This window comes from Pan paniscus, chromosome 7, assembly GCF_029289425.2.
Source record: "Pan paniscus chromosome 7, NHGRI_mPanPan1-v2.0_pri, whole genome shotgun sequence".
In the NCBI taxonomy this organism is placed as follows: domain Eukaryota; kingdom Metazoa; phylum Chordata; class Mammalia; order Primates; family Hominidae; genus Pan; species Pan paniscus.
In genome coordinates this window covers 23,171,117-23,187,618 of record NC_073256.2, presented here as the reverse complement: position 1 = coordinate 23,187,618, position 16,502 = coordinate 23,171,117, and the positions used below count along the sequence as shown (strand labels likewise).

The 16,502-nt window shown below is 38.7% G+C and overlaps 1 protein-coding gene across 1 annotated transcript; it reads right to left on the bottom strand.

Annotated features, from left to right (window-relative positions):
- Positions 1–3,551: 3,551 nt before the first annotated feature.
- Positions 3,552–10,352, bottom strand: LOC134730860 (beta-defensin 131A-like). Its single transcript, XM_063606541.1, has 2 exons — positions 9,848–10,352; positions 3,552–3,938 (listed from the first exon to the last, which is right to left on the bottom strand). The coding sequence occupies exons 1-2, from the start codon at positions 9,903–9,905 to the stop codon at positions 3,784–3,786; spliced, it is 213 nt and encodes a 70-aa protein (XP_063462611.1). The 5' UTR covers positions 9,906–10,352; the 3' UTR covers positions 3,552–3,783.
- Positions 10,353–16,502: the final 6,150 nt, after the last annotated feature.

Genomic DNA, 16,502 nt, shown 5'->3' with positions numbered 1-16,502 from the left:
TGATCCCGGGCTGCGTTCTGACCCCTGGCGGATAGTCAATCCCAAGTAACGTACCTGCTGTCAGCGGATCTGAGCTTTCTTCTTGGACACCTTCTACCCACAGTCCTCCAGGTGCCGGTGTAGGGCATCTGTTCCCTTGGCACACCCGACTGCCGTGTGGTGTCCCAGCAGAAGGTCATCAACCTACTGGAGCAGCACGCAGCCTAGGTCTCTGCTGGAAAACTTCTGGAGGCCTCGATCCCACGCCTCCCCGAAGATGTTGGGGGAGTTCTTGAACCCTTGGGGAAGCCCGGTCCAAGTGTACTGAGTAGTGACACCTGACTCCGGATCTGCCCGCTGAAAGGCAAACAGCTTCTGCCTCTCAGGGGCTAATCTGATAGGAAAGAAAGCGTCTTTCAGGTCCAAGCAGGTGAACCAGCTGTCCTCAGCTGGCGGCAACCACAACAATGTGGACGGGTTAGGTACTGTTGGAAGTAAAGTCAGTGTAGCTTGATGAAGCAAGCGCAAATCCTGTACCGGCCAGTAGTCCTTGGTCCGTGGCTTGGGAACAGGCAGGAGGGGAGTGTTCCATGGAGACAGACAAGGAACAATCATTCCAAAAGTTCTTACCTGCTTGAGACCGACCTGGATACCTTGAAGGGCTTCTCTGGGGACCGGCTCCTGTTTTTGCCTCACTGGCAGGGCCCCATTCTTAACTGGCCAATCCTGGAGGGTTGTCTTCTCCCCGTACTCTTGGCCACTGGCTAGCCAGAGCTGTTCTTCTCTCTTGGCCTGGCTCAGTTAAGAAAAGTCTCCATTCCTCATCTCGGGGACAATAAGGGTCATAATGACTCCCGTTCAGGGTAACTTTAGCAGCGAAGAGCCGTGCTCTGTCAAAGAGATAGTGGCTTTCAGCTTGCTGAGCAAGTCCCTTCCTGAAAAGGTCAAGGGACAGTCAGGCATGTACCAAAACTGATGAATGACTTTATGTCCTCCTACACTACAAGTCCAACGCAAGCAGAAAGCTTGCTTTGCTGAAACCCCCGTGGCTCCGATGATGTCAATAGTCTTTTTGGATAAGGGGGCGACCGGGGCGGTTACTAGCGAATGTTCGGCACCGCTATCTACAAGAAAGTGAATGTCTCCACCCCCGACCGTCATTCTGACCAGAGGCTCTTTGGGAGGCTTGAGCCCGGTCTCCCTCAGTCCAAGAAGCCTTCTGCCAGGTTCAGCAGGGCCCCTTCCTCCTTGTCTGGGGTCTCCTGCTCTGAGTCACCTTGTTTTCTTTTGAGCTGAGGGTATTTGTTCTTCTACTGTCCTATTTCTTTACAATAAGCACACTGGTTACGCTGCAAACTCTTACAGCCAAGGTGAGTTTCTTTCCCAGGGGCCCCCTTCCCTTGCCTCTTTGGGAGGGGAGCCCTCTGATTGCTACATCTGACACACAGGTCGGCGTGTCGCCGGGCTTGACCTCCGTTCTCTTTGCCGTTTTCCTTACAGCTTACTGCATCCCTGTTTACAAACACCTGGCTAGCTATTTCTAGTAATTGGGATGGATTCATCCCTGCAAGCCCAGCCTGCTTCTGCAGTTTTCTTCTCATGTCTTCTGCGCTTTGATGGACTAAAGCCATGGGAATCATGCGCTGATTTTCAGGGCTATCGGGATCAAAGGGAGTATACATACGATAGGCTTCCCACAATTCTCTCTCATAGGATTGTGCTGGACTTTCTTCTTTTCCCTGAATGACCTCAGAGACCTTGTTAACGTTTGTGGCCTTCTGAGCTCCCCTCATTAATCCTTCCAAGAGAGTTTCCCTGTCTCGGTTTAGCCTTTGCATATCCTCTCTTTCATGTGGGTCCAAGTGGGGGTCCGTTCCTGGCAACTGGGTCCTTCCATACTCTTGGGGGTTTTGATAATCAGCTGGTGCATGTTCCTCTAGCCACTTAGTTGCTGCTTGGAGGACTCTCCGCCTTTCTTCGCTGTTAAAGAGGAACATGCGCAACTGGTGCCAATCAGCCCAGGTGTGGTTGTGGGTCTGGATAACAGTTTGGAGCAAATCTATTAGGGCTTGTGGCTTTTCGGTATAGGGCAGTGTATTGTTTTTCCAGTTGAGAAGGTCGACGCAGGTGAAGGGCTGGTACCCAAAAACACGCCTCTCCACCACGTGCCCATCCTCATCTATCCCAGTCTACCGCTGCTCTCTCAGGGGCATTTGTGTAGCTTTTTTGGGTCGTAAACGAGCTGCCGAGGGAGGGGTGGAATGGCGCAATGCGACTTACCGCAATTAATAATCTCAATTATTAATAATTATCAATACTAATAACCCATAATATAATTTTTAAAATCAATACCGATAATAATGATAATTAATGTTAAATAGTTATACTAACCATAACAATACATGATTAATATTAATGATTAATGATGCCGGATATTAATAACTGATATTGATCTTATTCATTAGAAAACAGTAATATTAACTTCTAATAATTCATATTAATATTAATAGTCTGAAAACTTTTTATTAGCAATTATTTCTTAATATTAATATTAATATCCGTCATTCATATTGATGTTAATAATAAATGAGGTATAATTCATACTAATATTATGCCCTAATACCTCAGTGGGTGTACACCCACCTGTGATATTGCTCCTAATGTCCAGGGAGGGAGAGAGCATGATATTACATTCAATATCGCAGTAGGTGTACACAGAGCCGGTGATATTGATCAGAATATAATCTCCAGGGGGTGGAGTATGATGTTTCTCCCAATATAGCACTGGGTGTGCATCCACCTGGTGATTTTGCTCCTAATATTCACGGAAGAAGACAATGCTATTACTCCCAACATCGCAGGAAGTGTACACCCCTGTGTGAGATGGTCCTTAATAACATTCCAAGGCGGAGTGGGTGATAGGACTACATATGTGGCAGAACATGGACACCACCAAGGATGTTGTTCCCATGATCCTGGAGGGAAGAGTATGATATTACTTTCAATATCACAGAAGGTGGACACACCCCCAATGATATTGTTTCTAATTGCAACATGGGAGAGGAGGATATGACACCCGATATCCCAGGGAGTAGAAACACCCCTGTGATACTGTTCTTAATATTCAGGGAGGAAGAGGATGATATGACTCCCAATACAGACGGCTGTACAATCTCTGTATACCCAGGGTGTACACCGGTTTGTGAAACAGTTCATAATCTCCAGAGCGGAGATGATATTACTCACAATATGATAAACAGGCTGTGAGGCCACCGCGGATCCTAAAAACCAGGGGGACAAGAGGGACTGGCTCTTACTCCCCGCATCGCGGTGGGCGCCTCACCCCCGTGCGATGGGGGTCCTAAGAGCCAGGGGGGCAAGAGGGGCTGGCTCTTACTCCCCGCATCGCGGAGGGCGCCTCACCCCCGTGCGATGGGGGTCCTAAGAGCCAGGGGCGCAAGAAGGGCTGGCTGTTACTCACGGCATCGCCGTGGGTGCCTTACCCAACTGCGATGGTGTTCCTCAGAGCCAGGGGGCAAAAGGGGCTGGCTCTTACTCCCCACATCAGATATAGTACTATGGGTGAAACAACAATGTGGCTGTGGATGTAAATTAAGGGAGTAAATGTTAAAATGCACAAATGAAAATAGAGTGTAAGCATTTAAAAAATTTATATTCATTTTCACCTGACCATCTAAACATGCAATTATAATAATTTTCATCCATCATGTTAATTATTCATAGATAAGAGAGTTTAAGACATGTGTTTGCTCCTGGAGTCTGAAGAAGATGGAGTTAGCATTTTCACCACTTCTTTTGTCCGTCAATTTCAATGATCTTCAGTTTGCAGCAGATGCTGAAGTCAGCACAGTGTCTAATTGCATGTTCATCAGCATTGCACTTCAGTCTGCAATGATAATATTCTGAAGGACATTCATCATTAGAAATGAAGCTTCCGGCTTTAAGAGGAGAAGACAAATTATATGACACAATATACTTACTTTTTATTTTTAAAGTCTGAAATGTTTTATAATAAATTAAAAACATTAAAGAACTTTCCCAGAAAAACAAAACAACAGCAAAAGAATGCAAGAGAAAAAGTGGAGATGCTGAATCAAGACAAACGATGCTTTCTTCTGTAAAGAGAGTAGTAAATGAGGCAGTAGCTGGAAATGTATAGAATTTTCAATGAGAACTATTACCACATATTTCTACCTAAAATGAATTATCCTGCTTGGGGGTGGTGTAGAGATTCATAATGCAGGAAATAATGTTTAACTTCTGGAGTTAAATTCTTGAAAAAGTCATTGGGGATGGAATCTAGTGTAAGTGGAGGGGTTGGCCTTGAATGAGAGAGTGAAGAGAAGGTAGATTATGGATAACGATAAAACTATGTGAAGAGATATGGTGGTGGGAAAGTGGAAAAGCTATCTTTGGTTGCTTCTCTGTTCTTGGTGAAATGAGAAAAAAGAATCCTTAATTGAGAGAAGGGGTCAGAAGGAGTTGAGTCTTAGTTCCAGCTTCCCAGCGTATTCGGCCTCAAGGCCATGTCTCCTTTACTGAGGAAGTTACTGAGATATGCACAGGAGCCTATAACCCATAATCTCCCATAAATATTCCCTTTAAACCTACCAGTCCTTCCCAAATCCTTTTGTTACAATTTATAAGTTAAAATAATTGCCATGACCAACATCATGAAAGTTTCTCCTTATGTTTTCCTCTACAAGTTTTACAGTCTCAGGTAATTATGTTTAAATGTGTAGTTCATTTTGAGTTGCTTTTTGTGTGTAGTATAAGATACAGGCCCAATTTTATTCTTTTGCATGTGAATATTCAGTTTTCTCAGTACCATGTATTGAAGAAACCGTCTTTTCCCCATTATATATTCTTCGCATGTTTGTTGAAGGCCAGTTGACTGTATAAGTGTCGGTTGATTTCTGGGCCCTCTATTCTCTTCCAGTGGCCTATATGTCTGTCTTTATGCCAGTAGCACACAGTTTTGATTACTCTATCTTTATAATACATTTTGAAATTAGAAAATGTGATGCCCCTAGCTTTGTTTTTCTTGCTCATTGTTTTGACTCTTCTGGGTCCTTTGTGGTTTTATATGAATTTTAAGATTCTTGTTCCTATTTCTGTCAAGAGTGCCATTAGGATTTTGATAGGGATTGTATATAATCTATAAATTGCTTTGAATAGTATGGATATTTTGATATTATTATGTCTTCCAATTCATGAACATACGATATCTTTCCACTGATTTGTGTCTTCTTTAATTTCTTTCATGAATGTCTGCAATTTTTAATGTACCAGTCTTTCATCTTTTTGGTTAAGTTTATTCTTAAGTATTTTATCTTTTTCTTGCTATTATGAATGGGATTTTCTTTACTTGCTTTCCAGTTGCTTGTTGTTAGTGCTATAGAAACACAACTGATATTTGTATGTTGATTTTCTATCCTGAAACTTTACTGAATTTGTTATTAGTTGTAATAATTTTGGGGGAGTGAAGTTTAGGGTTTTTTACAAAAAAAATGTCATTTGGAAATAGATAATTTTACTCATTCCCACCCCTCAACAGTTTGGATGCCATTTATTTCCTTTTCTTGCCTAATTGTTCTTGCTAGAACTTTTCGTATCATGTTAAATAAATGTGGCAAGAAGGGGAACTTTTGCCTTGTTCCTGATCTTAGAAGAAAAGCTTGTAGTTTTTCACCATTGAGTATGAGTGAAGAATTTCTTTTTACTTTTATTGTAAGGTAGGACTACTGGTGACAAACTCTATTTTTGTTTACCTAAGGAAATTATGGATTTTTACCTTAATTTAAAGGGTAGGTTGGGTGCGATGGCCTGCACCTTTAATCCTGGCACTTTGGGAGGCCAAGGCGGGCGGATCACCTGAGGTCAGGAGTTCGAGACCAGCCTGGCCAACCTAGCGAAACCCAGTCTCTACTAAAAATACAAAATTAGCCAGGCGTGGTGGTGGCTGGCTGAGGCACGAGATTGCTTGGACCCAGGAGGCAGAGGCTGCAGTGAGCCAAGGTCACTGTCACTGCACTCCAGCCTGGGTGACAAAGTGAGACTCTGTCTAAAAAAAAAAAGATAATATTGCTAAGTAGAGAGTTTTAAGATAGTGTTTTTTTTCTCTTTTTTAACATTTTAAATATTTCACTTTCCTCTCTTTTTGCTTATGTGGTTTTAGAGAAGTCTGATGTAATCTTATCCTTGGTTGTCCATAGAAAAAGATTTTTTCCCCTCCTGGCTTCTTTTAAGATTTTTTTTTTGTCTTTGATTTTTGGCAGTTTCAATATAATATGCCTATGTTTAAATTTTTTGTATTTATCTTGCATGGTATTCTCTCAGCTTCCTAGATATGTACATTTTGTTTATTTTCAATTCTGGGAAAATTTCAATCAGAATTTCTTCAAATATTTCTTCTATTCCTTTCTTTCTCCTCCTCCTGATACTTCATTACACATATATTGTTCCTTTTGTAATTGGCCTACGCTTATTAAATATTCTGTTCTTTTTAATTCTTTTTTCTTTGCTTTTAAGTTTTGGAAGTTGCTATTTAAACTTCTTTAAGCTCACTGATTCTTTCCTTGATCATATCAGTCTATTGATGAATTCATCATTATGGGCTAACAAGTGTTCCTCCAAAATTTGTATGTTGAAGACCCAATCTTCAGTATCTCAGAATGTAATCATATTTGAAGATAAGTTTTTTTTTTTTTTTTTAAGGAGTGATAAAGCTAAAATGAGACTCTCAGCGTATGGCCCTCGTGCAATATGGCTGATGTCCTTATTAGAAGAGGAAGAGACACCAGGAATGCATGTGCGCAGAAAAGATGCCATAAGAGGACATGGCAAGAAGGCAAGCAGCTGCAAGCCAAGGCAGGCCTCAGGAGAAACCAAATGTGCTGACATCTTGATCTCAGATTTATAACTTCCAGAACTGTGAGAAAATGAACTTTTGTTATTTAAGGCACCCATTCTGTGGTACTTTCTTATGATAACCCTATAGCAATGCAAGAATGGCCTAATACATCTATATTTATATTGGACAAAATTGACTTTAAGTGAAAAAACATAAAAAGGGACAAAGAAGGCCATCATATAATGATAAAAGGGCCAATTCAACAAGAGGATACAAAAAATTCCAAATATGTATATATATGTACCCACTAGTGGAATACTTAGATATATTAAATATGTCATTAGAGCTAAAGAGAGAGATACACCTCAACATCATGATAACTGAGGGCTTCAATACCCCACTTTCAGCATTGAACAGATCATCTAGGTAGAAAGCTAACAAATAATCATTGAATTTAATCTGTACCACAGACCAAATAGACTTAACAGACATTTACAGAATATTTCATGCAATAGCAGTGGAGTACACATTCTTCTCCTCATCACATAGAACATTCTCCAGGCTAGACCACATGTTAAGACACAAAACAAGTTTCAACAAATTTTGAAAAATCAACATTATATCAAGTATATTCTAGACAAAAATAGAATAGAACTAGAAATGAATACTAGGAGGAACTTTGGAAACTATACAGATAACACGGAAATTAAACAACATGCTTCTGAACAACCATTGAGTCAATGAGAAAATTAAGAAGAAAATAACAAATGTTCTTGAAATAAATGCAAATGGAAACACAACATATCAAAACCTATGGAATACAACAAAGACAGTGCTAATAGAGAATTTTATAGCAATAAATGCCTACTGCAAGAACATAGTAAGATTATGAACAAGCTACTATGCACCTCAAGGAACAAGAAAAACAAGATAAAATGAAATCCAAACTTAGGAGAAGGAAAGAAATAATAAAAATCAGAGCAGAACTAAGTGAATTTGAGATTTAAAAAATGCAAAGAATTAATGAAACAAAAAATTGACTTTTGGAAGAGATAAACAGACTTTATAAACTGCTAGCTAGACTAACCAAGAACAAAAGAGAGAATGCCAAATAAATAAAATCAGAAATAAAACAGGAGACATTACAACTGATATAAAAGAAACACAATGGATCATTAGAGTCTGTTATAAGCAACCATATGCTAAATAATCCATACGATGAAATTTTTTTTTACCAACACCGATAATCAATCTAACTTTCCCAAATTAATTTTAAAATCCACCAATACTTTATAATAAATACATATTAAACTGTGGTTTATACCTGAGATTTAGATTATCAATTGACTTATTTATCTTTTCTGAGGCGCATATTACCTCAGAGCACATTTTAAAATGTATTTCAAGATTCCATCATTTATATAATTATACAGAATGATACTTTTCCTCCATGAATGTTGGTGTTTTATATTTTTATTGAGATAGAATTTACTATAAAATTCATTCCTTTAGAGTGTTCCATTTAGTAAGTATCAGTGGATTCTTAAAGTGGGATATACTGATGACCAATGAATGAAGGAATGAAGTACGAATATATGCCACAACATGGATTAATCTTGAAAACATTATGCTAAATGAAAGAAGGCAGACATGAAGGATCACATATTTATTATTCTGTTCATAGTAAATGTCCAGAATAGGAATATACATAGAGACAAAAATGAGATCAGTGGTTGCTAGGGACTGGGAGGAGGAGAGATTTGTTCTTGCGCTTATAAACATATTCTGGAATTAGATAATGGTGAGGGGTGCACAATTTTAAGAATACACTGATAACCACTGAATAGAACACTTTAAGGCAATGAATGTTAGGTAAATTGTGTATCAATAAAAATATAAAAAAACCCACTAACATTCATGGAGGAAAGGCATAATTATTTATAATTATATAAATAAGGGAATCTTGAATCATGCAGTATTATATAAATGAGGGAATCTTGAATCGTGAAGTATTAAAATGTGCTTCAGAAATGATCAATAAGTCAACCAGTAATCTAAATCTCGGGTATAAACCACAGTTTAATATGTTTTTATTATGGGGTATTGATGAATTTTAAAATTAATTTGGGAAAGTCATATTGATTATTTAATAAATATGCTTATATATAATTGGCTAGTTATGTGGTTAAAAATTAAGGTGGAATCTTAACTCTCACCATACAAAAAGTAATTTCCATATACATTAAATGATATCATATGAGTTTTCTTCAACTTTAAAGGAACACAGAAGCTAGCTCCTTGCCTGGATCAGTGGTGAATTTATCCTGTGAACCAAGGGTTATGGTGGAGTATCCACCTCGTCACCTCTAGCCCTTCTTCTAGTCATCATTCGCTTTTCATTTTTCCAATTCTTTAAATTTCCTGTGTTCTGTGTGCATCCTCTCACCATCTTTTGATCAAACACAACTCTCAAGTAAGTTTATTTTCTATTATTATTATTTTTTGAAACAGGGTCTCACTCTGTTGCCCAGGCTGGTGTGCAGTGGCATGACCTAAGCTGAATGCAGCCTTGACATCTCAGGCTCAAGCGATCCTCCTGCCTACGTTTCCTGAGTAGCCAGAACCACAGGCATGCGCCACTATACCTGACTAAGTTTTTGTATTTTTTTTTTTTTTTGTAGAGATGGGGTTTCACCCTGTTGCCCCCACCGGGCTGGTCTAGAACTCCTGAGCTCACCCACCTCAAACTCCCCAAATGCTGGGATTATAGACATGAGCCACTGTGCCCGGCCTCAAGTGAGTTTATCATAGGTTAAATCACTGCAGTGAACCACCTTATTTATTTCTTTAGTATCAACTCTTCAATCCTCTGAGCAGCCTTCATGGTACAGTAAAATCTGCCCGTGCCTAATTTATTTTCAGACTCTTGAAAGACCTTACATTTTCTTTTACTTATATTTTTAGAACTTTGGAATAAAAAAGTTTCTGTCTTACCTGGAGGAACTGTGAACATCAAGGAAAGGACTCCAAAGACAAAAGACAAGACCCTCATGTTTGAATAGGTAAAGCAGGTTAGAGGGAATCAGTAGCTGAGATGAAGAGGACTTCTGTGTACATTCAGTCCTCTGAAGAGGTGAGTTGTTGAGTGATTATTGAACCTTTCAGGAGCAAGAAGATTTCTGTGTTTCAAGGAGATTTTATATCAGGAGAAAGCATGCAATCATCACGACTATCAGTCATTTAAAGTACATTTATCAAAGGTCAACAGAATGTCTGCAAAGGTAGTAGAAAGCACAGCCATGGCAAAGGCAGGAGAGAGACTTGAAATATCAGCATTGTCTTATGCATTCTGGAGGAACTGTAAAAGTTAAGGAAGCAGTTATAGAGGAAAAGCATTCATTTTATTTTTCTGATAATAGGAAGAAGCACGTAATACAACAGCATGCCTATTTATTACTATTTTGGCACCGTGTGTTAGCATGCTTAAGCTATGGAATTAAATATGAAATTATAAACAGACTAGTGAGATACAGAAAAACTTTTATTTGATTATCTTTCTGTCCAATCGATCAAATGAGATAATCTAATTTTTATACTGAAATCTAAGTTAACACAAATTGTTTGCACATCAGTTATGTGTAATTTTAGAGAAATTAAAGAAAGAAGAGTGGGCCTTAGGGAACCTATAATACACTTCGGAAAGAAAATAATATATACAAAGAAATGGCAATGCAACACTAGCATATTTCTGGCAAAGAGGCACAAATTACTTCTTAGGCACTAAGGAAATGAACATAAACACCAGAATACTTTGGGTGCCGTAGGGAATGCTTAAAGAGGGTATGAGTAAACTTTATTTATTTATTTATTTTTTATTTAGAGGCAGGGTCTCACACTGTTGCTCATGCTGGAGTGCAGTGGTGCGATCTTGGCTCACTGCAACCTCTGCCTCCCGGTTTCAAGTGATTCTCCTGCCTCAGCCTCCTGAGTAGCTGGGATTACAGGCACACGTCTCCATGCCTGGCTAAGTTTTATATCTTTAGTAGCAATAGGGTCTTGCCATGTTGGCCAGGCTGGTCTCGAGCTCCTGGCCTCAAGTGATCCACCCGCCTCGGCCTCCCGAAGTGCTGGGATTACAGGGGTGAGCCACCACGTCTGGCAGAATATCAACTTCAGAAACTGCAAAGTACATGCACATTCCTGGTCTTACTTGACCTTCATTCCTTTCTAGATGGTCTCACTACAGGTGAAGTAACTTTTCTCAGTACCAAGACGGAAGTTCTCTTTCTGCCATGGCTTCTTCTTGGTGCTACTTCTATAATACTTCAGAGTGTTAGTGAATGGAACACGTGGTTACATTATTTCAGCAGGTCCTACCTGACTTTAGAGACTTTGAAAATGAAATCTTGAGTCAGGGATGGGGAGGTCTTGGGAGAGGCAAACTTCCCAAGTCTTAGCCTAAGAAGGGCCAGTGAGGGGCATGAAAGCTCTGGGGATGTTTTTACCTAAACCTCCATTCAGGTCCTTCCTCCTGAGTTGCTGGGGCAGCGGTGCCTGGACACAAGCCTCTGCCAGCACCCTAGAAACTCAAAGGGGGATCTTAGGGTCATTGTGCTGGTTATTGCTGAATGTTCCATTTACTGAAGCCAGAATGGCCTAGGATCATTAGCATCTCTGATCAAGGATCCAGAATTTACTAATTTTTCTCACCTCTCTGAGAATTATTTCTTTCTTGATCACGAGGAAAAGCTTTGGAAGTACAGTTTACACTGCAAAGCAATACAATTTATGAGAACAAATAACTGAAATCCTTTATGGAACACTAAGGGCATAATTTTCACTGCTTGATATTTTCTATGAACATTTGTTTGTCAGCCTGATGTAGGTTGGTGCAAACGTAATTGCGGTTTTTGCCATTTCTTTCAATGGCCAAAATCCCAATTACGTTTGCACCAACCTAAGAGATTTGGAGCCAGGAGGCAGGCTTGGAATCCTGTCCAGGAAGCCCAAGAACATTGTGCAATCCATGGGCTAGCAATCAGGGATATCAAAGAAGGGTCAGACGAAGGTTCATTGCATGCTGGGGGTGGACCAGTAGGTACCAGATGAGCATTGAAAGATGGCTTAGATTGCAGAGGGCTTCAGCGAAGAAAGATAAAGTGCTCTGACCAATGACTTTCCTTAAAAGAACACCAAGAAGAAAATCAGATAGCTATCAACCTATCAAATATAAGCTGTCACAGTAGAAGAAGAAAGAAGGCAATTTACCATTAGATAATTAAATTTGACCTAGAAATTATAGCGTTTTATTGCACATAACTCTCCAGGAAGGCACCAGATTTTCAATAAACAATTTATAATCAAGTATTCATTGTTTAATTTCCTTCCCTGCCTTCAGCAGTACTGACAGCTTTGGGGACTTTGATGCATTAATTATCTATTTTTCTTCTTGTTGATGCCGGTTTTCTTTTTCTTATTTATTTATTTATTTGAGACAGAGTCTCACTCTGTTGCCCAGGCTGGAGGGCAGAGGCGTGATCTCAGCTCACTGCAACCTCCACCTCCAGGTTCAAGTGAATCTCCTGCCTCAGCCTCCCACGTAGCTGGGGTTACAGGTGTGTGCCACCACACCCAGCTAATTTTTGTAGTTTTGGTAGAGATGAAGTTTCACCATGTCGGCCAGGCTGGTCTTGAACTCTTGGCCTCAAGTGATCTGCCTGCCTCTGCCTCCCAAAGTGCTGGGATTACAGCTGTGAGCTATGTGCCCGGCTGCTTCCAGCTTTCTAAATCCATTGTTTTCCTTATTTTAAGTCTTTCAATATCCTCAAGTTCCTCCCATGTTAAAAACAAAACACAAAATTGTCTTTCCTGTATTTAGTTTGTTTTTTTAATGAATGTCCTAGTTTTTCCCTTTCCCCCTCAGGAAAATCATAGTCTCTATGCTTCATTTCCATTTTATCTTTCATTCACTTCTTACCCCACACGTGGCTGACATTTTCCCTCAGCTTTCCATTGAATATACTTTTGCTAAATCACTCACAAGTTTTTCTCTGTATAAGAGTAGACAAACACATATATGCCTATATCCTATATGTATATTTTATTTTTATTGATTCCTAAATATTATTTCATGTAAAATTGGAAAAAATAAGATTATCATGATAATAGATATAAGAAATTACTTGATCACTTAAACGATCATTACTATTTTAGTTTATTTACTTTCCCTTAAATTTCTCTCTCTCTTATTCTTGTGATTCACCTATAGCTTTATTTATTTAATAAGTATTACTTTATTGTAAATATTTTCCTATACTATTTTCAAATACTCCAAAAGAGTAATTTTTACTTTCTGCATAATATTTCATATTATGGATATTTCATAATATATTTATGTAATCACCCTTTCATTGTTGGGCATTGTTTTGTGTTTCTACTTTCACTATGTAAATGTTATGAGATTGTCCCAAGGGGCTTCTCTACTATTTCCAAATCAATTTCTGGCTAGGTCTCCTGACCCAAGTGGCGCTGGAGTTGCAGGTGTGCTTAACTTATATGGAGCGAGTGAAACCTTTAGTTCAATACGTTGTTAATTGAAAGGAGAATCTTAGTATAGACTAGTTTCCAGTAGAGGTAAAAAATGGATAATAACTTTGTTCAACTAGCAAAATAAGAGAAAAAGATAGAAAATAAGGCAAAAATAAATGATAGACATAAGGTCAAACGAAATGAGTCAAATCACTCCATCAGTTGTTAGGAGGCAATTTTTTTTTTCTCTTTCTGCACTTGAGTTGATCAAGTCTATAGATAGATTCTCTTCATAGCTATGAGAAGCATATTGGCACAAGGTTGCTGTCTCTCTCTGTGTAAATGAAGTATTAGCTCTGGCCTGGATGTTCCCTATAAGCTTCAGAATAAAAAAATTCAACTATTTACTTGACATCTATTTTGGATGTCTAATAAGCAACTCAAGAAATCCAAAATGAATTTTTGATTCATACCACTTTCTCTGTTAATGCTCACACTCCCCTTAGTCTTGTTCTCTCAATGATGGGCTCATGTACCTAGTTGTTTAGGTTAAAAAACAAAAACGAACACAAACTCTGAGCTTACCTTTGATTCTCTCATTTCATAATTACAACCCATTAGCAAGCCCAGTTCTGTCTTTAAAATATCTCTTTTATTTTTTATTTTTAAAAATTTTTGAGACAGAGTTTCACCCTGTCACCTAGGCTGGAGTGCAATGGTGTGATCTCTGCTCACTGCAACCTCTGCTTCCCAGGTTCAAGCGATTCTTGTGTCTCAGCCTCCTGAGTAACTGGGATTACAGGTACTAGCTACCAATTCTCAGCTAATTTTTGTATTTTTTTTTTTTTTTTTTTGTAGAGATGGAGTTTCGCCATGTTGGTTAAGCTGTTCTCAAACTCCTGTCTTCAGATGATCCGCCTGCCTTGGCCTCCCAAAGTGCTGGGATTATGGGTGTGAGCCACTGGGCCCGGCCTAAAATGTGTCTTAAATCCAACCTTTGTTCACTTCTTCTGTCATTGCACCATTGTCCAAGTCACTAGTGTCTCTGGAGAGAGCCCTCTAACTTGTCTCTATGTTTCTATGAGAGCTTTGCATACTCTAATTTATGTTCAGACACCAGAGATATGTTTCTAAAATGCAAATTGCGTCAAATTATTTCCTTATTGAAAATCTAATTACGTTTTTAAAAAAAACTACATAGAATAAATCCAGTCTGTTTACATAGCACATAATGTCCTACCTGATTTGGTTGCTGAATATTTCTCCGATCTTTTTTTTCCTGCTACTGTTCCCTCTTTTCATTCTGTTCCACACATATTAGTTTTCTTGCTCTTCCATAAACATTTCAAACTCATTTCTACCTCATAGCCTCTGTTTTTACTATTACCATTGCAAGGATTATTCTTTTCTGAAATATTCCTATGGAAACTCTGTCCCCCTATTTCATTCAGTCTTTGTTCCTGTGTCACCATCTCAGAGAGGCTTTCCATGATTATTGAATGAATTCTAAAATAAAATTGATATCGAAAAGGGCATGCTCCCTGCAGCAAGTTGCTAATATCAGAAATCAATAACAATCAGATATATTCCCAGATTCATACACAGAGATATTAAAACACAACACATTCCTACATAACACTTGGGCTAAGGCATACATAAAAATGAATACAAAATAATTAGATCTGAAAAAACGGAAAGCACTATAAATGAAATCCTGTGGAATGCAGCCAAAGTGGTACAAAAACCGTCATTTATGGTCTTCAAGACATTTACTAGAATTCATGAAAATATGAAAGCAGCATACTGCTCAACTGAAGAATCGAAATAAATAACAAAATAAAAAGAAGAAAAACCTGAAACAAAATAGGAAGCAATAAACAAAAATAATATCACACATAAATAAGAAACAAAACAAAGCAGGAAACATTGTAGAGTTATTCAGTAAGACCACTAGGTAGTTTATGGGAAGTTTCATATATTAGTTGAGTCTTAGGAAAACATCATGAGAAAAAGAGAAAAAATAATAATACAGGGAAGAAAAGGAACATAAACTACAGATAGAGAAGAGCTTTGATATCATGACAGAATCCTTTAAACCGTCTATCCTGAATAAGTGAATGAAATGGACACTTTTAGGAAAATACAAATGAATAATATTGACCAAAACAAACTTACAAGTGGTCAATGTTCTATCCTTTTACATCCAAAAGGTGCTAGAACTAGCAAGATTTTATGTACAATCCTGAAGGAATAGATAATTCCTATTTCTTTTTTTGTTTTTTTGAGACGGAGTCTTGCTCTGTCACCCAGGCTGGAGTGCAGTGGCGCGATCTCGACTCACTGCAAGCTCCGCCTCCCAGGTTCACGCCATTCTCCTGCCTCAACCTCCCGAGTAGCTGGGACTACAGGCGCCCGCCACCACACCCGGCTAATTTTTTTTGGTATTCTTTAGTAGAGATGGGGTTTCCTCCTGTTAGCCAGGATGGTCTCGGTCTCCTGATCTCATGATCCACCCGCCTCGGCCTCCCAAAGTGTGATAATTCCTATTTCGTAAGAATAATTGAGATTACAGATTGAGCTAGGTGGTTACTCAACACATTTTATGAAAGAGAATAAGCACAATATAGAAATTTCAGAGGGGTAGTGTATTAGTTATTGTTGCATAACAAGGTATTCCAAAATGTAGTGGCTTAAAACAACAAACTGATTATCACAAGTTTCTGTGGGATGAGGCTTAACTGGGTGCTTTTGGCTAAAGGTCTGTGTTGAGGTAACAGACAAAAGCGGTCAGCTGGGGCCACATTTTATTCTGAAGACTGGGAGTGTGGGGGTTATATGTAAACTCATTCACTGGCTTTTTTCATGCAGCATAATGTTGTGGAAGTTCATCCATGATGTATGATGTATTAGTATTTGTTCTTTTTTATTATGAAATACTATTTCTCCATATAGATATGGTACATTTTGTTTATCCATATACTAATATATGGGATAGAAACCTAAGAATAGTGTCATTAAATTGCATGATATATTCATATTTATCAGTTTTAAGAAAAGGCCAAACTATTTTCCAAAACGGTGATACTATTTTATATTTCCATCAGCATTGTAAAGGGCCCTC

Coding starts and splice junctions, on each gene's coding strand:
- LOC134730860 (XM_063606541.1), bottom strand. CDS start 9,905: ATGAGGGTCTTGTCTTTTGTCTTTGGAGTCCTTTCCTTGATGTTCACA. Junction 3,939..9,847: donor GATGTTCACAGTTCCTCCAG/GTAAGACAGAAA, acceptor CTCCTCTTAAAG/CCGGAAGCTTCATTTCTAAT.